Here is a 27,857-nt window from a genome sequence, read left to right as displayed (position 1 = left end):
GAATAGCCTGCATGGCATTTCACTCTCCTCAGATTTGTCTCATGTTGGATATTGCTCTGACCACGTCTCCCGTTCCTTCTCTCCCTCTCTCTTTCCCCTGTCTAGATTGTGAAATCCTACCTATCATGTGAAGGCTTTGGTTGTGGTTTGTGCAGTGTGTGTGTGTGTGTGTGGGTGGGGGTGCGGGCGAGGGACGGAGACAGTGTAACAGAAAGCTAAGCTTCGTAGCGTCACCCTAGGGGCACTGGCCTGTAAAGAAAATGTCCCCGGAACCCTGGAACCATGAAACCATGACAGTCATCACTTATTCAAACGCTTCTGGAAGGCTTCAGAAGGAAATCCAGGTTCTTGAGCATCCCTCTGCCTCCGGGAATGTTCCCCGACCCCTGTCTGAGATCCTAGACCCGGGGGCCATGCCGGGCCCTCCGCAGAACCCGAGTCCGGATTGCTGTGGGGTCAAAGGCCAGAGACAGAATGAAGGGAGGGACGACCAGGAAACTGAGGGAGGAGCGAGGGGAGGAAATGTGCAAAAGAAGAGGCAAACATGGGGCAGAGGAGTCAACAGAAACAGGATGAAAAGAGGAAGAGAGGCGCCGTCTAACTCATGGAATGACGAGAGGGAAATTGGAAAAGATCCACAAGGAAGTGGAAAAAACGGGATCAAATGGAAGAACGAGACAGACGTCTCTGGGACGCTGTCAGTCACAGAAAGAGAAGGTGAAATCACGCACGGGGAGAATAGGGTGAGGAAAAAGAAGCGCCGGCCTGCTCTTCTGTGGCCGTTGCTCCCGAACGACATCGATGAAGAAAAGGTGACGAGGCGGACGAACATCGTGGGGATGAGGTGGCGTCACTTCATCCTCTGGTTACCTCTCCTCTTCCTCAGCCTCTGTCCAAAACCTGCATCACCACAGGTAAGAGTGGCTTTCAAAGACCAAAGACTTGGGGGAGAGACAATGATAACAACACGCTGTATTTAATTATACCTCTGAAATAGACTCGCCATACTGCTGTCGGGAAAGCACGGGTGTAACTAATAACATTAACGTTGGCTCTGTTCTATTCATGTCACACTAAGTCATGGCAGTGAATACCTTGAACCTGAAGCAGCTAAAGGGCTTCATGCCATCAATAGTTGTATCATGTACAAATGTGCTTTTTATACTGTCGCATCTCCACGTGTTTTTTTGAAAATGGACTTTTGGAAGCTGATTGTAAAATCAATTAATTTGTCCCAAGTAGTTTCTCTCTTTTACTCTGCTGCCCTGATATATTTAAAATGTATGGGTGTATTAATACATCGCATGGCATGGTAAGAGTTGGTCTGCAAAAAGTGTGACACTATATCATAACCTCCATGATATTTAATTGTATGGCACTTCTTCCAAATGAGCGTAAAGGTTTCTGTTTCAACGTGGCAAATTGTCCGGATTAACTGCGACGATCACACTGTTTTAATCCTTTCACAGGGAAGTTTCCCACGAATGGTGAACATTGCTGCCTTCAAACCCGTGTCCACCTCTCCGCCTCGCTCCACCTGTGGCGTTCCAGAGCGGAGCAGCTACTGTCAGTCGCCTTTCTCACAGTCTGAACTGCTGTCCTGCTATCAAGCCTTCTGTGTCCAGGAGTGTCCCTACAGGTCCTCCACACCTCCGTATGCCCCACTGCTACTGGCTGCACACAGGTAGCTGGATTAAAATGTATAGAAATGTTGTAAGGTATTTTAGAAGGTCATTTGACCTCTGACCAATGTAAAACACTTTAAGATCCCTTTTGAGAAACCATATTGACATAACTAAACTTAACTCCACCAGGGGTACCTGTGTAACTGAAGACACTAATGACACCCGACCTGGGACTCGGAAGGAGCCTGGGACCACGACCCGTTCAGAAGGGATCTCTGCTGGATCTGGTAGTGTGCTGTTTCGGCTGGGCCAGGATGGATGTCTGGTGTCTCCCCCTTCACAGACACTCGGAGCGTTGGGTTCCCTCACCTTGGCGTTGTGGATAAAACCGAGCTCTGCTGGAGAGATGTGAGTTTAGATTTTTTTTTTTTTTTCCTAATTTCTGAAAATCCAGAATAATCTCTCAGTTGCATCATCGGAGGTACTAAAGTCTTCTTTAAATAGAAGCAGCCATACACTGGCGCTTTAATTACCAGTGTCGCCTTCCAGTCCATACAGTACACTGTGTTTAGATTGATAGGAGTATAGACAGTTGTTGTGTAAACTGTATACTCTATATTTTCCAGGGATAAATGGTTGGTCTTTTGATAACTGATGTATGGGGTCAGTTCTCAGTGAAAAAGATCAGCCCCAGAGATACCTAGAGGTTCGTTTAGTACAACAATAATATCACGTTTATTCATCAATCTTTGTATATATTGTACTGGTTAGAGATATGGCTAAAAGCTCTTCAACTGTGTGGTACTACTAAAATACTTTGTGCAGAAAAACAGACTGAAAACAACATATATTTAAAAAAAAAAAAAAAAAAAAAGTTTAAATATTATTATTGGTTAGTAAAGTAAATTCGAACAGGTGACGGAAGCATTTGTCAGTCAAACTTCTGCTCTGCTGAAAAAAATTAAAAACTTTCTCAAAATAGTGAATGAAACGGGCATAAAGGCCATCATTCTGGATGATGATGGATAGAAATACACAATTCACTCAGATTTTCTTTTGCAGAATTGGCACTAAATTTGGACAGAAATGCAACTTTTTTTCTGTTCGATAAAAATGCATGTTTACAATGGGCAAACAAAAGGCAGTCAAATCAGGTAGAACACAGAAATCTAAGACAGGCAGATGGTCATCAGAACAGGTGTGAAGAACGTCGTAAAGACCGGTGGTCAGGTGAGGAATCACAGGTCTGGAATGATGTGAAGAGGATTGAATACAAAACACAGAAACTATTCAGATGAACTAGAGACAGAAAAAGGAAGGGAAGACGGGACCACGAATCCTGTTTAAAACAACAACGAAAGATGATCTAACAATGCTTTATCCTGTCTGTCCTGTATTTAGTTCAAATGTTTATTATAAACTTCAAAGTGATTAAAAGATTATTTTATGTTATCGATAGTGGCATTAAAACAACAGTCTCTAGTTTAATGCTCATAGTCACGTTCTACTGTCACCGTGTCCAGTCCTTCGCTCTGGTACGCCTTGTTTTATTATAGTATTTCATGTTTGACCAGTAAGTTAGACATTTTAAATTATTAGCTTTGTAGAAATCCTACTTGATGTGAGAAGATGGAGGGGAGAGATGAGATAAAGCAGAATCCAGATTAAGTTGTCTCAGTTTTTGATATTATGTGGATGTAATGTACTGCATAAAGTCATTGGAGTCTCAGGATTGGAGGGGGAAAACAGAACAAAAAATACATGGAAAAATAACAACCCATTAGTGCGTACTTTTTCACAAATTCATGAAGATACTGCTGCACAGTATCGGAGTAGTCAACCGTTATCCTGTCCTACTGGTGAAATGTAACTCCCTTCTACAAACAAACTGCTGTTGTGATGTATGGTCAAATATCTGTTTTGATATGACGTTGAGTATGATTTTCCAATATTGACAAGAGCATGAAAACTCCGTGCTATTGATCGAATAACAAGGAGCAGGCCAGGTCAGCATCACCATCAGGAAACAACTGGCTGTCATGTCCTACTTGGAAATGTTGCGCGAGAGGGACGGGGGATGTGAGTGTGCCACTATGTTCCAGGCAGGGTTAGTATGGTGCAGAGTTACACACCGTCAGATCAGCTTGCAATCACACACACATGCACACGTTCACATAGACAAGGCCACACGCACACACAAAAAGAGATCAGTTGGCTTCGCTTGGCAACCCCATCTCTTCCTCCACACGGCGACATTTAAAGTCGAGTGCTTGAACGGCAGGGGATGCTTTGTTGTGAAACTGAAGCGAGGCTAAGCAGACATTATGTCTTAGTTTGTATTTCTTCGGGAAATTTTGACTCCACTGATTTAGCTGGTTTTAAAGATAAACGTTTCAAATGCATCAGAACCAGAGATATTGGATTTCTTTGTCAAAATCTGCCGCCGACATCAACCCCAGCGCCACTCCACTGTACGTTTTGCGAGTAGCGGCGAATGTATTCTTGAGTCGCTAACCTGAATCATAGACGAGGAGTAGGCTACAGAGATTTTTTTTTTAGCAAGATCACTGAGCCCACATCTGCAGAATCTTTTTATTGTCAAACTTGTAGTCCTCAGATGTGACGCACACTGACTCGCTTGATACCAAACCATAGACGGCATACAAAAGTGGACCTAGCTTACGGCTCTTAAAAAAAAGATGTCAATACAGAAGTGTCTTAAGCTGCAACAGCACCGAGTGCTGCCAGAGGTTGGACCCAAAACGGCTTCATGGACTTCCATTCAACTTCTCACATGAAATACAAAGTGAATACATTTTTTCCACAAGTTATTTCACTGTTGTTAGCTAAAGTCGCTCCTTGTTATTAGTTTTCTGGTGGTGCATCTCAAAATAATCCCATTATTGTTTTTGGGGGTGTGTCTGTTTGATTGACAGTCCTGTGGTCCATTCAGGTTACGGCTATCGGCAGGCGGGACGTAGTATCGTCGAGATGCTCGCTCCCCACCAGCTCGTCACTTCTGGTTCCAAACCACTCTGAACTAGCAAGATGGCGACAGTTTGCTGCTGGCACCACAACCATAAAAGACTGAATACATCTCTTTCACATACGCACTAGTACTCCTCAGTACCTTTTGACAGATGTCAAAACATGTAAAATGTTGTGGTGAAGTTTCTTTACACTTGTCTTTTACTGTGATCAGGAATAGTTTGATCCATGTGTACGAAACAGGGCATTTCTGATTGTGGATTCAACAAAGATTTGGAACAAACTGATCCATTTTTGTTGGGCCTTCAATAGATACCCTTCATTCACGACATTCATGGATCCAGCAATGTGTTAAAAGTGGTGACGGGTTTGAAGAAAGATCTGCTGCAACACTAGACGGGTTACGTGTGTATTGTAGTAACTCACTGGATGTTCAGTTGAATGTCACTGTCCGTTAAGTTTAACTCGCACGGACAATCAGACAGAGATCAAATCTCTCTCTTAAATTTCATGCTGTGTTTTTTGTTTGTGAATTTGTCTGTCTGGGGATTCAGATGACAGACAAGTCTTGTTGTCTTGGTCTGCCGAACATGACACCTGTACGGCTGAATGCGTCTGAATGGAAGAAATATCTCCCCCCCCTCCTCTCTCTCTCTCTCTCTCTCTCTCTCTCTCTCTCTCTCTCTCTCTCTCTCTCTCTCTCTCTCTCTCCCTCTCCCTCTCCCTCCCTTCTTCTCTTTCTGTTGCTGTCATTGGCTATCATTCTTTTGTTGTAGAGACGATCATGGCTGCCATCAAAGAAGCCAGATGAAAGGAGGTCTCTATCCTCACCTCTGTCCATCTCTCGTCACCCCGCTCTCTTTGTCTCTCCCTCCGTCTGTGATTTCACATCCCTCCCCTCATCTAAACAATGAACAGAGCCAGCCACCTGTTCTTACAAACCATAGTTTTTATTACACCATGGCTTTACTCAACAAACTGATAATGAAGTTATGTTCGTATTGTTTCAGTATTCACATTTGAAATAGACAGTTTGGTTTGTACATGCACTGGATTTTTCCTACATGGACAATAAAGTGCTTGTTGTTATTTTAATTAATGATGGAAAGCCATTAGAAGAAAAAAAAAAAAAAAGCTTAACATTCTGAAGCAATTACTCAAGGGGATTATGGTTTAGACAGTTAGTTGATTATTTTTTTTTTTTATATTTGCTTAATCATAAATAAGCATATGACTTTCAAGAAAAGATGCCAATATTATTCTCATTCCAGTTTCTTAAATGTGGTATTTCTGGGGTTCATTGCCATCTGTGGTCAAAAACTGTAAATTGTTGTTTTTTGTACTGCTGGTTGGACAAAACAAACTATTTATGTGTTAACTTGGGCTCTGTGATGGCCACTTTTTACTGTTTAAGGAATACTTTATTGCTCAAATGATTAATAGAAAAAATATGCTGCAGATTATTCAGTAACATCAATTATTTTTATAATTAAATAAGCACTTTTATATGTTAATCCAACGTGAAAGCACCTTTGATAAGAAATCTTTTTTGCCCAGTAAATCACCATATCTCCTAAACTGGTACTTTATTTATTGTACTTATTCTCTTCAGTCTGTCTATTTGCATACATTCACACGCAGATACATGTGCAGACATACATTCAGTTGCTCTTTTTCTCATGCATGCATCTATCTGTGATTTATAGGGTGTGCTGCTCTGGGTTCATAAAAGCCATGATTTCCCATAAAATGTCAGTGATGGTGGTTAATATGACACGTGGAGGGTGTGCGTGTCTGCACCCGGCGTAGCAGCTGAAACCTCACAGTCATGTAAAATATTGATATTCCATGTGAAAATGTCAGAACGACGGACTGTGTGTAGCGGTGCTCGACTCCATGGCTTTTGGAGTCCATTCTTACCTTTGTTTTCTGAGTCAAAGTATAAAAACTTATCACTGCTAAATATTCGGGCCCCTGTGGACAGTCAACTGTTGATGAAATAATTGAGTCCTTTATTGTTTCTCTCAGGATGCTGCTGGAGAAGAGTTCAGGGGAGCGCTTGGTTTTCTCTCTGACAGTGTCGGGGCAGGCGGTCGCCCTGCGGTATGGGCAGTCCAGCAGTCATACTGTCTCGACCATCATCTTCAGAACATACGGCAGGCTTGGACTGGAGAGGTGGACGCACCTTGTTTTGCAGGTAAGGAATCTGAAGAGTTCAGAGATCTCCATGATGATGACGATGATGTTGAGGATTTGACTTTATTAATCCCACAGCGGGGAAATTCGGTCGTCACAGCAGCAAAGAAAAACAAAAAGTGCACACAATATGAAAAAGTTTACAAATACGTATAAGATATAAGAAATAATTAGTAAAATAATACCAAAAACCAAAATAATAAATATTTTAGAAAAGAAAATAAGAGCAAATAATAAATACACACACACAGACTATATACACACAAAAAACAAATAAAATAAAATAAAAATAAATAAATACAGCCATGGTGGCGTGAGAGAACACTACTCTGTTAAATATACTATAGTCAGACACTAGGAGAGATACATTATTTTGAGCATCTATGTTTACATGCTCCCATAGGTGTGTTCGTGGGTATAAAGTTCAATCACTCTACCCTCAGGTTTGTTTTTATCTGCTGTCATGAGGGTTGTCTTTTATCACAGACATCTTCCTCCATCTCTCTCTTTCATTCTCAGTCCATCTTGTTCTCAGCCTCTCTGAGCTTGAGATAATTATTGTGGAAAACATCTGTTTTGGAACAGCTGCTGGGTCCAGGGGCATACACATTACTTCAGATACGCATACAGATGCGGCCTCACACTTTCAACACAACATTTCAAAAGCATGTACTGTATATTGTGTATGAAAAACGAACTGCATCACAGCTGAATTTAAGTTATCTTATTTCACTCATTTAGGTCTGTGCCTATTTTCTATGGTTTACTGCAGACAACAAAAGAACTGCTGTTTTACTCACACATGATTGTTTAATTTTGTTGCTTGGATATGTTTCTAATTGGTGGTTATTTTTGTGCAATTTGGTACAGTAGTTTCCAAATGTCAGTTTCAGTAGCAGAAGGTGTGTATAATAATGAAATAATTGTTTACCACAATAAAACAATGGGATACATGATAATTAGAGGATTTTTTTTTTCCAGCTAGACTTTGCTTCTGTTTGTGTTATTGTGGAGAACTTGTTTGCATGATGGACTGCAAAATACAAAGTTGAAAGTGAAATGGGAGACACACACACACACACACACACACACACACACACACACACACACACACACACGCACACGCACAAACCTTGAATTTTACAAAAAAGGCTTTCATTGGCTAGGATCATTCTAAAATGGCAACTAGTGAAGTGGAGAGAGTTTTGAAGTCCAAAATGAATCTGTGTGTGTGTGTGTGTGTGTGTGTGTGTGTGTGTGTGTGTGTGTGTGTGTGTGTGTGTGTGTGTGTGTGTGTGTGTGTGTGTGTGTGTGTGTGTGTCTGTCTGTCTGTCTGTCTGTCTCTGTGTGTGTGTGTGTTTCTGGTCTGTTGAAGAGTATCACTTTCCAGATTACTACACTGCACAATCTCTCTCTTTCAACATCTCTGTATAACACCAAGGCTACAGGGAGAGAAAATATGGTCACAATGACAAGCCTTATCATTATAAGTGCTTGTAACTTAAGTTCTCCGTTTGTCTACTTTTTGTCTGTAAAATCTTTGGGCCAGATTTTCTTTTTGGCCGTGCACAAATTTTAGTATTTTCAGTTGCCCCTTCCTGGCACCTAACATGCTATAATACAGTATTGATAATGACATTATTTAATGATCACGAAGACATTTTATACATTAATACTCAAACACGTGTCTTAAATAAAGACAATAATAAAAAAGACCCAGGTGATACATTTTATAGAATTTACATTCTCTTCATTTCATAAAGTCAATTGCATGTCTTGTTTTGAATGGACTTAGACTAGTTATTTTTTTGCCCAGCACAACGTTAGTTCTTAGCAGCATTCAGCTCCTCATGGTTATGTTTCAGCTCTCCTTAGCTATTCTTTTAATAAGCTGTTTATGCAAATTTAGCACTTCCTGCTTAGGTTTTCTAAACAATTAATTCTATTGTGAAATAAATAAAGTGTGGCTTTAAAATGAGAAATGGAGTGCCAAATGCAACTACATGAAGAAATGTAAATTAAGAGCAGTTTGTTTTGTTCAGCACCTTTTAAAGGCTAGATTGAGAAGTGGATGAAATAGCACCTGACAGTTTGGTTTATAGGCTTGCTGACTGGTGTTGATGGTACAGTAATCTGGCAGTCCAACATGTTGGTGGCTAAGTGTAGTGTTGCTGATGGCACAATTGGTAGCTAGTGTGTGTACAGTAATCATGTATGCCTTGTAGGGATAAGGTTGGCATATATGTCCATGTACAGTACACTCTATATTTGTGCTGCACACAAATCGGCATAGAAGAGTGTAAGGCTTGTAGGCATTTTGCTAAAAGTGTGTTATGTTTGTGTGGCTTGGAGGTGTTTTAAAACTTTGTGTGTGTGTGTGTGTGTGTGTGTGTGTGTGTGTGTGTGTGTGTGTGTGTGTGTGTGTGTGTGTGTGTGTGTGTGTGTGTGCGCGCGTGTGCATGCGTGCGTGTGCGCATTCTTGTGAATCCGTCTGCCTTTTGTTTAGTGGTACAGTGATGTGATTTGCTTTGACCATTCAGAAGAATAACATAATCATCCTTGACAGTCAAACACCATTCGCACACACACTTATGTACTCGCACACACACACACACACACACACACACACACACACACACACACACACACACACACACACACACACACACACACACACACACACACATAGACACTCTCTCAGTTCAGCGGTAATTTGTAGTCGTCTGTCAGCCACAATACAGACATTACCCTATGAAGGAGCTGGGTAATTTAGAAACCTTTCCTACGCACATATAGCACGCACGGACACACGCACCACTCATCTGTCGGTTTGTAAAGATCAAAACACCAAAAAAGACAGTCAAAAGGAATACGGGTTTCCAAGTGCCAAGAGCAATTCACACACACACACACACACACACACACACACACACACACACACACACACACACACACACACACACACACACACACACACACACACACACACACGCATGCACACACACACATGGTGCCAGGAGCAAGGTGCTGTGGGGATGCTGGTGCTCCCTAGGTAGTTGTCTTATGTGATTATGGTAACGATGTAGAGAATAGCGGAGGAAAATGTAGCCTGGGGGAGGGAGGGACTGACAGAGGAGGAGAGATGGGGGAAGTGAGGGAGGTGGCTCGGTGTAGTTAAGTGGTAGCTGCGATGTCAGTCTACTATGGGACTCACCTTTCAGAGCATTTTTGCTGAATTTATTTCTAATTGGTAGTTATCTAATGATTATCTAATATCGAATCTATAAAGTTATTTAATTAACTAATTGGTAGGTTTCTCCACTTCTGTTGTGGATGAAAGAGATGTGGGTCCACCTGGTGTTATACTGGCTAATTAATTGCTCCAGTCCATCCACCTACTTTGAGATCCTGACAGAATGAAGTAAACACTCCATCATCAAAATATAAGAATCATGTCTCCTGCGTGGTAAAATGTGTACTTTAAGTGGATTCATTTTACTTGACGGCTCCATTTCACTCCTGTTGCTGGATGTTTTTGTTGTTCTTGTTGTTGTTTTGTTTGTTTTTTCAAGTGAAAGGACTCGTATTGAAATTCATTCTTTTCATTGGATTATTTTAAATACCAATTCTAAAATCATATCTGAGTTAGTTTGGAGATTTGTAGAATTTCAGTGGTATTGGTAGGTGACATCCCTATTCTGTGGTCACAAACTCAGCAGCAGGATTATCAGTATTGCATACATTTACTACACTGGTACAGCAGTTGCCCATGTTGTGGTTCTGGTGCCGATAAGTTTGAAATGTACTGTAAGTCATATGTGAAATCTTAAAGTGTGTGCTAAAGTATGAAGAGGAATAGGACTGAGATAAATGGTTAAAAGGACTCTCGGAAGAACAGAGAAAGGAAGTTCACAGTTTAAATAGCCTTGGCGTATCTTTTGGAGTACCAGAGACTGTGTGCCTCAAAAACTCCCAGAGGGGTCCTTCTATTAGTGCCTGTGTGGATCAGCATTATCAGATGAGGCAGTGGCAACCGGTCACACCAATCCCATCACGACCCACCACATGTACACACACACTTTCCTTTTCTTACTATTTTACACAAGCACACACTAATGATGTTAATATCACGTTGACATAAACACATCAGCACACTGGCCGCTGTACCTGTAAAGACAGAAAGAAACGGGGGGGTTAAGACAAGATGGTAAAAGAAGGTCAGTGGGTCAGTCACTGAGTTTCATTGAGTTAGGACCAAATCAGGATTACAAGGACACACACACACACACACATCTATATATATTAATTGCAGAGGCTGAACTAGTTGTTCCTATCGCTCTCCAATTTGTTCTCTAGACTGACAGCTCGTCTGCTTCACCGCTCTGCTCTTCGACGGTTTGACTGCTGAAACTTCTACTGCATGCCATAATAGCCTTAATGAATGTTTTCACGCACAATTACACTTGAAGACTCTGGCCTGTGTGTGTGTGTATATGGACTGTTGTAGTCTTGGCAGAGGGATACTATTTTGCACTGCCAATCTAATACCACTACAGTCTTTCCATCTTTATGTTTCTCTCACGGTTAGAAATATGTAAACATGCCGCATCACTCAACTTTGTCTGTAAATATTTTCTGTTTTTCTTTGTCCTTCTTGCGTTCTGCCCTTCTCTTTTTTGTCCTTGGTATTTCTCCGGCCTGCCTTTCTGCCTCCCCCTCTGCTTTCCTTTTTCTACATTCATTTCTGGTGCTAGTACCTACATGTAAACACAATGTTGTTGTTTTTTCATTGTGATAATTATCACAATATATATTTAATTCCATGAATAAGGCAGGAAACACTTTCAACAAGTTTTAGTTTTTTAGGGGAGTAACACCGAATGTAAATATGACTTGAGTTTCCACAACTAGTGCTTTTAAATCTCATAAATAGATCAACATGTTATGCTACACATTAAAGCTATTTCAAACTGGTACTGGCATTCACATTTACTGCTATGCACCATATAATAGTGACCTATAACATGTAAAATGTGGTTTATAAGATGGCAAAATATCTGACTCCTGTCACTGAAAAGAATGAGTAATGACTAAAAGGCAGACACAAGCAGCTGCGGCTTGGGTTCGAACCAACATTAACAGAAGAGGCTGACTTGCAACCTTGGCCACTTCCAGTATTTTAGTACCTCAGACTTTTTCAAAAAAATGTGTCTATGGGTCAGCTGCATAGCTCTGTTGCTGTAGTCTAATAGTTTTTTTTATGCAGATGACGGCTAATCAAATTAGAGCAGATCTTTGACCTCGTACCTGGAGCTGAAACTATAGTGACTATAAAGTCATACAGTAGATGCCGCCCTCTCACCCATAAGTGTCAGTCTTCTGCATTCACAAGATGCTTCCACTTTGGTAAAGCTGAATGAACTTGAGATTTGGAATTGCTCAACACATTCTTATTTTAATTAAAATATTTCACTGCTTTCTAAACAGTTAAAATGCTGCTACTGTGGCAAGTTACCTAATACATGGAAAGTAAATATAAGATATGTGTTTGTATGAAGTAGGGTTACAAATTGTCATGAAGAGAAGAAATGTATGTAAGCATACATTGGGGCAGTGTGCAAAGGACTGCTGACATATGCAGTATTTGAAGTTCAGCTTAAAAGAAAGTATTTGTTAATGTTTTCTGATTTCTTGCCAAAAGGCCACAACTGTCCCACACGGAGAGACATACAGACTCACTGTACACTGCCCCATACACTTCCCCTGGTGCTTTTGTCTCTGTCCTATCTGAAGTGACAGAGAAAGATACTGAGACACACTGAAGGTTAATGTGTGTGTTTAAATGTGCTTAAACTGTGTAACTGTATGGGAGGATTTCCAAGCATTCTTCTATGGGCTTTATGCTTGTGTTTGTTGTAACGTGCATGTGCACTACATCCAGTGCATTTATGTGTGGTTGTGTGCATGTGTATGAAGGTGAGGCAAGGTTGTTGTGTAGGGGTGAAGCGGACACCTCTATGGTAGCCCTCTGCCTGCTGGCACCGGAGGCGAAAGGGCACGAGACTGGCATCAATTACATAGTGAGAGAGAGGAAGAGATGTGTGTGTGTGTGTGTGTGTGTGTGTGTGTGTGTGTGTGTGTGTGTGTGTGTGTGTGTGTGTGTGTGTGTGTGTGTGTGTGTGTGTGTGTGTGTGTGTGTGTGTGTGTGTGTGTGTGTGTGTCTGTGAGTGCCCACTGTGGATTCTTTGGTGTTTAAATTCATTTATTTATTTATTTAACATTAGTGTTTCATGCCAGTGGTCCAGCTTAATAGTGAGAGCAAGGCACTATCACTGCCAGGGTTAGAGGTTTCATTCCCACTGGAGCTTTGAGATATGAGAGCTAAAAATGTATGCTGCTGGGGTCCTGCTAGGTGCTTAGGAACAAAACAAAAAAACCCCACTAAGGAACATATGTTGTGATAACCTGCCTCTTCTAGAAATATCCATGCAACGAGAAATTGCATGGCCTGGGTTAGTGACGGTGTTAACAGTAACAGAAGATGCTCCTTCTAATGCATTCGATATCAACAGACACCAAAAGTTAACGTGTCTGAATTAGAAGTGTGTGAGAAGATAAGTCATCGGTATATCCTTAGTAAGAGATAATAAATTAGGTTTAAAAATGTGTCAGAACCAAAAAAACGTCAACATAGCCCAGACCGTGTACCTCATACTTTATTAGGACTCGTCAAGTAGCAGAAGGCTTGTCTTCTTTCTGCATGTCTCCCACCTCTTGCAGGCTACATGTGCTCCTCCTTCCTTTCATGCTCTCATGAATGCCTTTTTTTCTTTTTCTTTTTTTTTTAAAGGGACCCCTCTTTTCTTTCTGCTCAGAGAAAAAAAAGTCTTCAAGACTTATGGTCTTTATTAAAAGGTCGGTGTGTCACCTTATATATGTCCCTGCTCTCTCTTTTTTTCTCTTTATCTTTTTACTCTGCTGTTTTTTTCCAGAGGATAATTTTCTCTTCCTCCCTTTTTCTCTCTCCCTCGCGAACTCATCTATCTCTCATTCTCTCCCCTTTCATTGTCTCCCCCCCTCCACCTTCTTTGTCCTTCCCTCTTTCCCTCTCATTTTCCTCACACACACTGTCCCTCTCTCCCTCTCCATCTCCCTGGGGACAATTTTCTTTTCTTAAATAAACTGTCATAGCTAGTGTTAAAATATGGGCTGTACATGGGGTGAGCGCGGCAAGGCAAAGGCATGGGGCCCTGGGCTGGTATAAAACATGGATAATATCCTGTGAGAGGTAATTGTATCTTTTAGCGCTGAGATGAGTAGAACAAATGTGTCTCCTCCCCATCGTCTCTCTCTCTCTCTCTCTCTCTCTTTATTTCTTTTCCTCCTCTTCCTATCTCTTCCTTTACACACTGCAGCCCTGCTAATATGATAGAGAGAATATTGGCTGTACATCAGAGCTGCTAACAGTTCATAGTGGGTAAGGGCAAGTATAGAGAGGTGGGAAAGGACTGAAGAGGGTGGGAGAGGCTTGGAGGGTGAATAACAAGGAGAGGGAAGGCGATATCAGAGGAGAAGGAGTGAGAGGAAGCGAGAGGGAGGGAAAGGTGACAATGTGCCTGGAGATGCAAAAGTGGCAAGCTGGTGACTCATAAAGTCAGATTGTACTTTTTTGATTTAAACCAATTTGGTTTGTGTGTGGAGGACAGGAATATCTGGGAATATCCAGCACCCTGCTTACCAAAATCATCTTCAGGTTAAGATGATCTTCGTCCACATAAAGCCTGAACCATCCAATCCTTAAATTTTTTTTTTTTTTTTAAAGTGGGCAAAGATCTGTCTTTGTCTTCAAGTTTAATCTTTTCAAACACACTTGACTAGATCAAGCACACAACAGTATGACTGTGACGTGGCCTCATTGATGCAAATTAAAACACGTAACAGTCTTTTTTTTTTTTTTAATCTTAATGTAAATTAGACACAATTTAAGCAAAAGCTGTGTTTTTTTTCTCAGTTGAACTACAATCAGGTTTTGATTAAGTGGGCTCTTGTTTCTGCAGAATAATGTTATTGCCTGCTATGCCCACATTCATGTGATTTCATTTGCATGGCAATGTAAAAAAAAAAAAAAATTTTGCATCTAACAACACTTTGTTTCTTATTCTCTTTATCCCTTCTCTACCTCTGTTGTCCTGACTTAGCTTCGCTTCCATCATCATCATCTTTTCTACCCTCTTTCCTTTTACATGATACCTTTCTAGACTAATTCCAAACTAATTTTGACAGGGCCCAAGCACACAGCTCTGACTTGAACTCAAATCCATTCTGTTCAATTGGTAATGACTCAAGACCTTCCACTGAATAATTTTAACGCTATTCAAACTCTGTTTCACTAATTAAATACTAATAATTATCTTGGATTTCTTTTTTCCTGTCCCTCTCATTATTTACTCGGCGGTTTCTTCTCTTCAGTTTCTACACTGTATCTTTTTGTAAATCGTCTTTAATAGTGGAGAGAGACAGAAAGTAAGGGGAAAGAACTGGAGCCAGGAGCTTGTGGTTTATGGCCACTTTTTTACCAACTGTTTTACATGTACAATGTGTCATTCCCATTGCCCTTCCTTTCTTCCTTCCTTCCTTCCTTCCTTCCTTCCTTCCTTCCTTCCTTCCTTCCTTCCTTCCTTCCTTCCTTCCTTCCTTCCTTCCTTCCTTCCTTCCTTCCTTCCTTCCTTCCTTCCTTCCTTCCTTCCTTCCTTCCTTCCTTCCTTCCTTCCTTCCTTCCTTCCTTCCTTCCTTCCTTTCTTCCTTCCTTCTTTCCTTCCTTTCTTTCCATTCTTCCTTCCTTTCTCCCTCTCTCATCCCTTCCTTCCTTCTTTCTGTTCATAATAATATCAACAACAGTCTTGGGACATCATCCCCATCCTACTGTTTTTGTAAACTTTAAAATATCTCTTTTTTTCCGTGACTCTTGACTCACATGTAATATACTTATGAGTGAAAACATTCATGCTATTATCTATCATCATCAGTGTATTTCTCTCATTCACCAGACTCTCCACTCCAACCTCTATTCATCATGTCTCTCATCATTTATTTTTCTTTCTCTACTTAATGTCTTTGTCTTTATCCCCACCATTGACAGCTTCACTGGAATGAGGTGTGTTATCAGTGAGTGGCATGTCAGTCAGTCACAAGGCGACACAGCCCAGAGAAGAGAGGCTGGCTGGAGAGAGTTTGGTGAGGCAGGATGTGTGGGGGCCATGACAGGGAGTCAGGGATTAAAGGAGGAGGTAGGAGAGGAAGAGACAGACAAGCATATGAAGAGCATAAAGAAGGGGGGAAGCCCAGGCAAAGAAAACAAAAGCTGGGTGTGTGGAGTTTAAGAGAGCAGGGTGTGAAGGTGTGGATAAAAAGGAGAGATAGAAAACATAAGGAATGAGAGGAAGACATGAGCTGATAAGAAAGAGCTGCAAAATGTGGGAGACAGGTGAGATGGGATCCTCAGTGACAAAGATCAAACGGGGACGGTGGCAAAACTGGTGTCTTCACTTTTCAATTACAGATTCTATTTGCATTCACACACATACACACAATTCAACATACAACATTAAGCTCTTGCATAGAGCCTTCCATTGCCTTAGCTGTTAATAAAATAATCAGACAGCAGTAAAATAGGTATCTAGAATTGATTTCTTTTATAAATCATCCTTAATGTCCTTCTCATTCACTTTGACCCCAAGCTGTCACTTTTAGGGTTATTAAATCAGCAGCAAAGATAGTCCGTCACATATAAATATAAATGTACTTTTAAGTCTGACACTGTCTGCGACATGTCAAGTGTTTGTATGATGCCCGGCTGTTCAAAGGTATGACAATCGTGTGTTTGGTTAATGGTTCCTGTAGTGTGATGGATTGAAACCTTAGTCTGCAGCTGCAGTATGACAGCTGTCTTTATCTATCAGCCCTTATAATTTAATCAGTGGTTTCCCTGGTTTCTGGAGGTTGTTGGTGCTGTGGTAGCAGTGAGGATTATTTATACAGTATTTATTTAAAATGTAACTGTCTCCCATAAGATTAATAATCACGAAACATTGGTAAAACAAAGCTTATAGTAAAGATATAGTGGGTTAAGTGCTGTGAAAAAACACTTGGCTGCTGCACTTAGGTGTTGTAATGATTGAGAAAACCCTGTAAATGATTCATTTTCATACTGAGCTTCTCAGTCGAGTAAGACAACAAAATATGACGCATATGACATTAAGGCTTAATATGTGTATTTGAAAACTCATTGTTTGCTGATAATTTTACATTAAAGTAACACAGACCTGCATTTTGGGTCTGATCATTAATGTATTTATTGATAAAGAATTACTTTGAAATCGAGAAGTTTGCGCCTTAATTTAATATACTTGAAAAGTATTCATTTGAAATAATCTGTCATGTCCTCAGTGTGGTAAAGTACATGTCACGTCAGGATTGGGTCAAGTTCATGGAAAATGACCCAGGTCATCAGGGAGTGTTACTGCAGCCCATAGATACCCAATTCCTCTCCTCACCTGTCCTTGTGGTTAATTGTTAGCTAGCTATCTATCTCTCTTGTGTACAGGCTGCCCCACATTTCCCCAATGCAGAGAAAGAAAATAAAAGGTCTGTTTAGTGTGTCATCTGACTCTATTTGTGAATTCTACATGATGCAAAATTATGTTCTGTGCTGGTTACAAATATAAGATTGGTACAAAATAAAAGTTCAATATTGCAATAAATCTTTGCAGAGCTGGAACTGCAGCCATAGGGTGATTCTTTTTTTATTTGTATTTTCTTTACCACCTCTTATTCTTGTGGCCTACAGCTACAAAGTGAGCTTAGAAGAAACACTGCTGTCCACACTGTGTACTGAGCCATGGCTTGGCAGGAGTGTGAAAATCGAGAAGAGCTTTAGTCAAAATGCCAGTCTACAGATCACTAAAAGCTTTCCACTCAGGGTTTCTCTGGGCTTTTAGAGAGGCTTAGGTGGTACCATTGCCAGTGGGGTGAGTGTTGTACAGCAAAACTTCCAAAGAACACAAAAAAATAAAAAATACTTTAAACATATTTTGAATAAAACAAGAAAATTGGAAAACTTAATTCTGCAGAAGAAATACAAAATATGTGATGGTGCATTTAATTTGATGGTCAGGTAAAAGACCTGGAGCACTTTACTTGGGCAATTTAATAGCCATCAGTTTTGTTACAGAATAGCAAAATAGATGCAGCTCAAATGGACATAATATGATATAATGTAAGAATATGTAAAGAAAAAATCTAACCCGTTGTTAGTTTAAATGTGAGTTGTGGCCTTTTCAGGAATGTTGCAAGAGAAAATGTTTTCACTGTAGGCAAGCAGGCCAGGTGCTAATGGTAGTCTACTAACGGAGCCATGAATGGTGGCAGGGACCACAGATGGTGCAGGGGTCAAGATTCAATATCCAGTCTGGCCCAGGACTGAACCCTGTGGAACTCCTCTCTCCTTCCAGTTTCAGCTTTAATCTTAATGTGCCAGTTTAAGTTTACACAAGAGAATAACACAACCAAAGATGAAAAATACAGCACCAGTACTGAACAAGTTATATATATATACAGCATGTATATATTTCTATATATGCTTTGGTATTGGTATAGATTTTTTTGTTATAATTGATAATTGCAATCATTGGGCATGTGAAAATAGATAAACTGTACAAAACCAAATTGGACAATTATTCTTCTTGTGAGCACCAAATTTACTACAGTTAGTGAGCATTACTTGTGGCCTTTAGTGTATATATTTGATATTGTAATCAGTGATGGTACCTTATGGTGCTTTACCTAAAAACCTTCACAAAATGACACGTCCTCTGTGTGACAGGAAGAAGATAGGTAGAGTTTGAAGTAGTCCTTTCCTTTCCTGTGGACTTAGTGGACACAGTCCAAATGAGACTAGTTATCAACAGTAAAGAATTCTCGAACACCTTTCCCTCTTTTTCCCCTATTCTGAAAGAACTCTGAAGTTACACCGGCTAAAAGAGACAAAGAGAGGTAGAGGAAAGCAGGAGGTAAAAAATACAGATGGGCAGGGAAAAGGAAAAATGGAGGGAAAGTGTTTGTGAAAGCTAACAAAGGGGAGTTGGCTGTGTTTCAAAAGGGCGCGTGGCGGCTAAGGAGGATGAAGCGCTTCAGGATTCATTTACATCAGGCCTGACAACTGCCTCACATCTCCCCAAGAGCCACACAGCTCTGGCTTAGAGATTCCTAAAGAGGGCTCTTCTTCTAGCTCCCTCTCTTACACCCGCTCTCTGACTTTTCTTTTTCTCCCTCCTGTCTCTTTTTCTCTTTCCTTTTTTCCACTCTTATTCTCTCCTGCACTCTCTCTCATGCTCTCATGCGCTTGCCAGTCTTCAATCAGCCATCATGAAAGTGTCTGTCTGGGCGTCTTAACTATCCTCTGAGAGGCAGACACTTGTCTGGGCCTGCCTTCATCCCCTAAAGGCGTTTTTTGACTTAGACTTATTTCCCTCCTCACACCTTTTCAACTTCCCTAAAGAGCTGACAACAAGTGAGAGCGACAGGGCAAGATAAACATGAGGGAAAGAGACAGGACGGGAGATGAGAGGAGGAAGTCGTCAAGTGAGAGAGAAGAGAAAGTAGGAAATAGTTACGAAAAATTGGGAGAAAATAAAAATGAGGAAACTCAAAAACAGCAAAAAGGTTAAGAAACCAAATGACCTCGTGAAGAGGAGAAAGGACAAAGCAAGGAGGACCAGCGAGAAAGAGAGACGGGAAAGATGAAACAAGAGAGGGAGACTCTAGTAAGACAGGGAGAGTCACGTTTATCAGTGCTCCCACAGTGTGTTTCCCAAACACCGGATTTGGAGATTGCAGTAGGAGGAGAGAGTGGGACAGGGCACATTAAAGTTTTTTTGGTGGGAGGGTGGAGGGAGTGCGTGTGTGTGTGTGTGTGTGTGTGGGGGGGGGGGGGCTCCCTCTTATGGACGTATCTTTCTTTTGGCTGGGGTTTGATGTGAAAGGGAGCTGCTCCTGCTTTGACGGTGTTGTCTGCCATGCAGTTTTTAATATTCATGCAGCAGATCAGGAAAGGAGTGGAGAGGAGATTTTTGGTCAAACAGAAAGCTAATTTGCAGCCGAGGCAGTTTAGCCTGAGGCTCTTTCTGCTACTGGGGAAATGAGCTGGAAGATTAGCCGTATGTATAATTCACACACACGTGGTCACACATGCACGCATAGCTATGCAACGATGGTGTGTGCATAACACTTTTTGCCAAAAGATGCACATATACAAACACAGAGCAGCTGCCACTTTCTCCGAGATGTGTTTTACAGTAGTAACCTGGTGCTAGGCTAGACAGCTGCATCTGCCCTTCAGGCCACTCCCTTAATAATATCCAATAATGTTTTATGGAAATGCTGACTTATTACGTGATCATCTTTGTACTTCATTACTACAAAACCTATTAGTATTGTAAACAAAATCGTCAAATGTTGACGCTACTCTAAAAAAGTAGTCTCAAAAACAAAGTGTTGTATTGTTTAGTGTAGTTAATTATGTTTGGGTGACATGGTGTTTCTGATTGATTTTCTCCCATACAAAATATGGGCAGTTCACTATATAAAGCAGCAAATACACTCTGTAAATACAAAGACTGTGTTCATGCTGGTGATCAAAGACTTCTTTCTCTACTTCTCACTGATGGATTTGCAGATTCATGACAGACGAGCGAGTCTCTTCCTGGATGGACTTGAAGAGGATGGGACACCGTTTGACACACAACTGCTGACCACCAGGTTCTCTAATATCAGCAAGGATGGTGCCATGTGGGTGGGACTCGGCTCAAATGGTAAAGATGAGTGTTTTTTTTAAGCATTTAAGTATTTTATTTTTCATATTTTGAAATGTTGTTTAAAATTGAGTTAATCAGGCCTGCATTGTTTACAGATTCTTCAGTTCCTCAGATGTACTTTTAAAAAATGTTTTCTGTATCTAAACTTTAAAAAAAAGTATTTAGGCATATATTCAATTAAAATGTAGGTTAGTTTCAATACTGCCAGCCAATAAATTATTAATAATCACTCAACTGCAGCAGAAACCTCAAATATCAAAGCAGGATCTTGTTTTAGAAACAATTAGCTCCACCTTCATCCTCCTCTACAGGGACCACCATCTGGGTTTTTTTTTACTCCCAGAGGAGAAAAATTACCTCTTAGTTTATCGTGTCTGTATATCTTAATATGGCGTCAATGACTACTTCACCTTTATTTTCCTCCCAGCCTTTATCCGGCTTCAACTACACATCTGTGATTGATCTGTGGTGCATGTGAGCCATCTCAGACTCAATAGCAGAGAAATTGAGAGAAAAATGATATCCGTTCATCTCCAGGGTGATAAACGAGTGTTTTTCTTCTCGTTTATCAGCCATTGATCCCTAGTTCACAGCAGGTAGCATCTGATCAGCTGAAGATCACATCAGAGGGGGTGATCAATGCTAGTGATTGGCTAGGGGGGGGGGGAGACACTCTATGTGTGTGTGTGTGTGTGTGTGTGTGTGTGTGTGTGTGTGTGTGTGTGTGTGTGTGTGTGTGTGTGTGTGTGTGTGTGTGTGTGTGAGAGAGAGAGAGAGGGGGGGGGTTTGAACCCGAGGGCTGTGTCTGGAATTCTGATCAGTGAATTGATTATGCAGATGCTGATCACATGTATTGATTAACAACTATGTCTGTTTTTGGAGGGGAACCTACTAACTGAAAACTGTAAGTACAAGAAGTTGTCAAGAGAAGAGCTTTAAAATGTCAACCTTGTAAGTGGTGGATGAAGACAGCATGATTGCTTGTATCAAGACACAGACGTCCTGAATCAGCTCCTCAAAACGGATTATAAAAAACTTTTTTGTGAATTGATTTGATGCAGTGGTTTGGATTTTCATGGTTTTCATGCAGGACCTTAAATCCTTGCCTTAAAATTTTCATGAAATCAAACGATACTCTACATTTTTCATTGAGTGTATTTACATTCTGTAAATATCCCCTGTACATAAATTACTGTCAGTCTACCATTACCATGCTGCATTCAAATGCCCACGAGGAGTTCTATGAGGAGTATGTAATCCAGCTTTACTGTTTGTAATTTTTCTCTCCTTTATATCAGCATCACTGATTACCCTTTTACTCTTCTGCAGCTGTATCACGGCTGGAAAAACAGATGCAAACAGATTAAAACACTGTTTGGTTGCACTGCTTCTCGTTTCTCGTTGTGTATGAAAAGCATTTGGGGGAAAAAAGGGCTATATACAGTGGGACAAAAAAGTATTTAGTCAGCCACCAATTGTGCAAGTTCTCCCACTTAAAAAGATGAGAGACGCCTGTAATTTTCATCATAGGTACACTTCAACTATGAGAGACAGAATGGGGGGAAAGAATCTAGGAAATCACATTGTAGGATTTTTAATGAATTAATTGGTCAATTTCTCGGTAAAATAAGTATTTGGTCACCTACAAACAAGCAAGATTTCTGGCTCTCACAGACCTGTAACTTCTTTAAGAGGCTCCTCTGTCCTCCACTCGTTACCTGTATTAATGGCACCTGTTTGAACTTGTTATCAGTATAAAAGACACCTGTCCACAAACTCCACTATGGCCAAGACCAAAGAGCTGTCAAAGGACACCAGAAACAAAATTGTAGACCTGCACCAGGCTGGGAAGACTGAATCTGCAATAGGTAAGCAGCTTGGTGTGAAGAAATCAACTGTGGGAGCAATTATTAGAAAATGGAAGACATACAAGACCACTGATAATCTCCCTCGATCTGGGGCTCCATGCAAGATCTCACCCCGTGGGGCCAAAATGATCACAAGAACGGTGAACAAAAATCCCAGAACCACACGGGGGGACCTAGTGAATGACCTGCAGAGAGCTGGGACCAAAGTAACAAAGGCTACCATCAGTAACACACTATGCCGCCAGGGACTCAAATCCTGCAGTGCCAGACGTGTCCCCCTGCTTAAGCCAGTACATGTCCAGGCCCGTCTGAAGTTTGCTAGAGAGCATTTGGATGATCCAGAAGAGGATTGGGAGAATGTCATATGGTCAGATGAAACCAAAATAGAACTTTTTGGTAAAAACTCAACTCGTCGTGTTTGGAGGAGAAAGAATGCCGAGTTGCATCCAAAGAACACCATACCTACTGTGAAGCATGGGGGTGGAAACATCATGCTTTGGGGCTGTTTTTCTGCAGGGGGACCAGGACGGCTGATCCGTGTAAAGGAAAGAATGAATGGGGCCATGTATCGTGAGATTTTGAGTGAAAACCTCCTTCCATCAGCAAGGGCATTGAAGATGAAACGTGGCTGGGTCTTTCAGCATGACAATGATCCCAAACACACCGCCCGGGCAACGAAGGAGTGGCTTCGTAAGAAGCATTTCAAGGTCCTGGAGTGGCCTAGCCAGTCTCCAGATCTCAACCCCATAGAAAATCTGTGGAGGGAGTTGAAAGTCCGTGTTGCCCAGCGACAGCCCCAAAACATCATTGCTCTAGAGGAGATCTGCATGGAGGAATGGGCCAAAATACCAGCAACAGTGTGTGAAAAGCTTGTGAAGACTTACAGAAAACGTTTGACCTCTGTCATTGCCAACAAAGGGTATATAACAAAGTATTGAGATGAACTTTTGTTATTAACCAAATACTTATTTTCCACCATAATTTGCAAATATATTCTTTAAAAATCAGACAATGTGATTTTCAGGAATTTTTTTTCTCATTTTGTCTCATAGTTTAGGTATACCTATGATGAAAATTACAGGCGTCTCTCATCTTTTTAAGTAGGAGAACTTGCACAATTGGTGGCTGACTAAATACTTTTTTGCCCCACTGTAGATGCTGTCTGTTTATCATTTATGACATACTAGCTGCTTAAAGAATGTTTGCTGCCTCCAGAATCCTGGGATCATGGCTGTCACTGACTAAACCACAACTGAATTCTGGATAAATACAAATAGGAAATAGCATCTTAATATTGATAGTTCCTCTGTGACAGGGCCAGTTGAAGGCAGAAAAAAGAGGCAAAACCAATACATACCTCTTATGTCCCTGTATTAACTGCCATCAGTTCAAACAACGTTAAAACAAAGAAGAGGAAGAGAAACGGATGACAGAAACTAAAACACACGGAAAGAAGAAAGAGACCGACACAGAGAAGAGAGAATTAAGGCTTATACCTTGCATCATCCCAGTAACAATAGGGAGAGTGCTTTTCAGAGGAAGGCATAATCCCATTTCCACACGCTAAAGAAATCCTGAGCCAAAGCCTAAGGCTGCACAACCACACACTGATCTTACACACTTACATCCATAACACTCCCTCACACTTTCTCTCTGTTTTACTCGCATACTTCCCCCCAAAACACACACGCCAAAGCCTCTCTCAAATGCAAATACACACATGCACGCACACACATACACACATACACTCTCTAAAGTAAGGATGATTTTTGGAATACGCAAGGTAAAGCCTCGAACACACGCAGACAAAGCTAGACATGGCACGGGTTCTGTCGATCCTTAGAGACGTTATCCATCTTCTAAGAGTTATTGTCAAACTAAACAGAAGTTGGTTGGACACTAAAAGATTGCGTCCCTCTTTGGACCAGAGTCATCGTCTGTGTGGGTCTCTTATGTCCGATCCAACTCTGTCACGTATGTATGGTTGTGCTTGGAGATGTGTTGGGGGCTTGCCTGTGTTTATTTATGTGTTTGATGGTGTCTTTGGTGTGCAGTCTAGTATCCCCATGTGTGTCTGGACATTGTGCCATTACGTTTGAGGTATTCCATTATATGTATGCTTGTTTTGAAAGCTAGGTATATATTGCCCAACATCTTGCCATTTTACTGTTTGGAGATCTTTTTTTGTTGTTGTGTTTTTGCTGCAAAGATACATTCTTAGATTAGAAAGTATTTACAAAGCCCCAACTTTGCTTGTTCTAACTGCCCAAGTGAGAAGATTTCCTGCTTTACTTTTAGGGTTTTTCCATAGACTCCGGTCACGTAGAGGATAACTGTTGTAGTCCTACTTGGTAGCAGTGCCATGTGCCGCCAGCCGATGATAGTCTCCTCCCCTTAGCTGTGTCACTGGCAGCTAAACTCGTGTTTCTGTGCTGAAGACAGAAAAGAAAACAAAGAGAAAATTCCTTTGCTGCTTCTTCTGAATCTCTGTGTGTGATACTAAACTCCAAACCACTGTGATCCTGTTTTTGATATCAGTCTTATTTTGCTGGTTACTAATTGCTTTCAGCCATACTGGGACTGTTAAGTGAACTTAAAAGGTTTGCTCTGGTGAACCACGAGAAAATATTGTTTGTCTCCAAGTCAGTGGAGCTTTATTAGAAATGCTATTCTGAAACAAACAGGTTTAATCTACCTGATATGGACATGGTATTCACCTGTTTGATGAGCAGATCAATTTTAAACAATGCTGGGAGGGATAGTACAAACAGCAATGGACACAGTGATCTGTAAAAGGCTGTATATGACTTTTACTTTAATAACTACAAAATGTTGCTCTACATCGTACTAATATTATTTTCCACAGTTTGGAAAAAAGGTTTTTTTGTTGTTTCCATACAGAGATTGTCCATACAATGCTTTTGCAGATAGTGCTACAGTTAAGAATCAGATCCATTACAAACAGAGAGGAAACAAACTAATGAGACCCTGTGAGGTACTGTTTTTATTTCCTCTGTGGTAAAAATTAGTGTAACGGGTGGGTAATACCTGGTTGTTCCTAGATCTATTTTGGCTTTCCATCATCCAAGCTAATGAATTTGCCCTCAGAAGCCTTGCTGCTCTCTAGTGGAGGCAAATGAAGACTGTGGCAGATCTTGTTCAGCTTTGTATTGTGAACTTGGCCATTATAAGCAGCTGTGGGCAGCCTCACTTAGCTGGTATCAAGAAACTGATAAGATAATCTACTAAATACTGTGAAATCCTCTCACTCACTGCCTTCAGTGCAAACCCATTAACACCTTCTTTATGTTCTTTTCTACTCCTGTTTCATCTCTCCAGGGTCTAATCAGTTCATTGGGCGGATGCAAGACTTTAGATTTTATCCTGCCACTTTGACCAACAGGTGAGTCTGGTAGGATGAAGCAGACAAACAGGTAATGAGCAGGGGAGAGAAGGAGGCAGGAATCATATAAAGGACCAAAGGAAATGAGTGTCAAAGAAACGTTAGAAGGAATGAGTAAGGGAACAATGAGCTACACAGAAAAACAAATTAAAGTCTATCTATATATAGACTGAATAAAACGTAAAGGGATAGAACTGGGGAACAATAGACAGACACTGTATAGACTAACACAACTACAGAAGAGGAGCAGTATGAAGGGACAAAGGAAAAGATGGTTAAGGGAAAGAAGGCGCAAGCTAATCATTGCATCTTAAGATCCATACTGCTTCCAGAGGATTTCCCTGAGAATTCAATACAAAGCAATTACTGTCTTACTTACCAGTGATGTACTGCACACAGTAAGGACTTGGAGCTTACAAGTTTGTCCTGTCAAGATTGGGGAAGACAAAATGAGACAGTGCGTCTTCAAATTATGCCTTTGATTTTTCACTTTCCACTAAATGTTCTGTTAAAAGGTACTTAAAGATTGAAGTCTTGTTCGATCGTTTGTGTTTCTTTGTCACAACTTTGATCGGATCGAGAGCCCATGCCACACATTCTGGGAGTCCTTATTATTTTCTCTTTTTGGTGTTATTTGTTTAATATGTAATATTGCCATGCAATTTGAGCTCAATATGATTAAATACAAAATGCTAATTCATTTAAGTACTGTTTAACTTATGAATGTTAATGATAGTTCATTATTCCTTTTGATACCCCAATTGTCTTTGCACCGGATTAGATTTTGCCTCAGTGCCATATAATAGTTTGATATACTGTTTTTTTGTTGTTGTTTTAACAGAGAAATAGTAGAGCTGTACTCGGGAGTCCTGCCCGAGCTCCATGTCCAGTCTGAGTGTCGATGTCCTCCCAGTCACCCGAGAGTGCATCCTTTAGTCGAGAGGTACAGGATCACAACTTCATGTGTTCTCTACATATATTTTCAGACTCCTTAAATATGATTAAAAAAAGAATCATTATTCTTTAGCAAAGAATTAAAGCAATAATTCTCAATACTTTTATAATTAAATATTTGTAAATTTTTAGCAGATGCAAGAATAAAGTGAAAGTCCTCTATTGAAACCACTATTATCTTGTTTTATGTTACGCCACTGGTACTATTTTACACGTAAATAATGTCACTGTTAACAGATACTGCATTCCCAATGCTGTTGAGGACACTACCAATGACAGAGTCTTAAGACTGAACCTCAACGCCCATCCACTCAGTTATATCAATGATCAGGACATGGGCACCACATGGCGATCAAAGATTATGACTACACAGGAACTGGATAAAGGAGTCACCATCACAGTGGATTTGGCTACCGGACAATACCAGGTAATGCATCTAATATCAGCCATGTGCAGCCAAGCAGACACACACACACACGTTATTCTATAATGCGGATAGACAAACAAGTGTGTGACTACACAGAAGAATTAAGTACAGTATTTTATCTGTAGGCTGAACTTTGTTTGACAAAAAGACTATTCTCCAGACTTAGACTTTATTTTGAACTGTAATAGATGTTGAAGACAGCATCTTCTTCAAGATCATGGTAATGCATGAACAGTGGTATACATTGTGATCACCCTATTATCAATTAATGCAACAGCCTGCACAATGATGTAGTGGAGATGTCAAGTATTCTGGTTGGACAAGGTAAATTCCATCATTTTGCGGTGTACAGTTGAAATGCTACAATTCAAAAACTACAGTGCGTGTCTGCCCGCAGTGTGCAGCGGACACTTCTTTCTAAACTCTTCAGTTAGACACAGGGGAGCAGAGCGAGAGAAAGAGAGGGAGATTGCTAGATTTGGGCGTGGTCAACTCTGGGGTTGTCAAAAGACTCATCCCTCTTCT

The 27,857-nt window shown here is 40.8% G+C and overlaps 1 protein-coding gene across 1 annotated transcript in view; it reads left to right on the top strand.

Moving 5' to 3' along the window:
* Positions 1–290: 290 nt before the first annotated feature.
* The window catches only part of ush2a (Usher syndrome 2A (autosomal recessive, mild)), a 206,592-nt gene continuing 179,025 nt past the window's right edge, over positions 291–27,857 (top strand). The window contains exons 1-8 of the mRNA XM_069693402.1: positions 291–914; positions 1,470–1,684; positions 1,815–2,033; positions 6,642–6,810; positions 20,542–20,677; positions 25,888–25,951; positions 26,793–26,894; positions 27,143–27,332. Of these exons, the coding sequence (XP_069549503.1) occupies positions 291–914; positions 1,470–1,684; positions 1,815–2,033; positions 6,642–6,810; positions 20,542–20,677; positions 25,888–25,951; positions 26,793–26,894; positions 27,143–27,332 (1,719 nt within the window). The remainder of the gene's footprint in view (positions 915–1,469; positions 1,685–1,814; positions 2,034–6,641; positions 6,811–20,541; positions 20,678–25,887; positions 25,952–26,792; positions 26,895–27,142; positions 27,333–27,857) is intronic.

The sequence above is a fragment of the Brachyistius frenatus genome, unplaced genomic scaffold (assembly GCF_029030835.1).
Source record: "Brachyistius frenatus isolate BFR_SWC_R1_liver_20210118 unplaced genomic scaffold, ASM2903083v1 Contig_15, whole genome shotgun sequence".
Taxonomy (NCBI): domain Eukaryota; kingdom Metazoa; phylum Chordata; class Actinopteri; family Embiotocidae; genus Brachyistius; species Brachyistius frenatus.
This window is presented reverse-complemented; position numbering and strand designations above follow the sequence as displayed.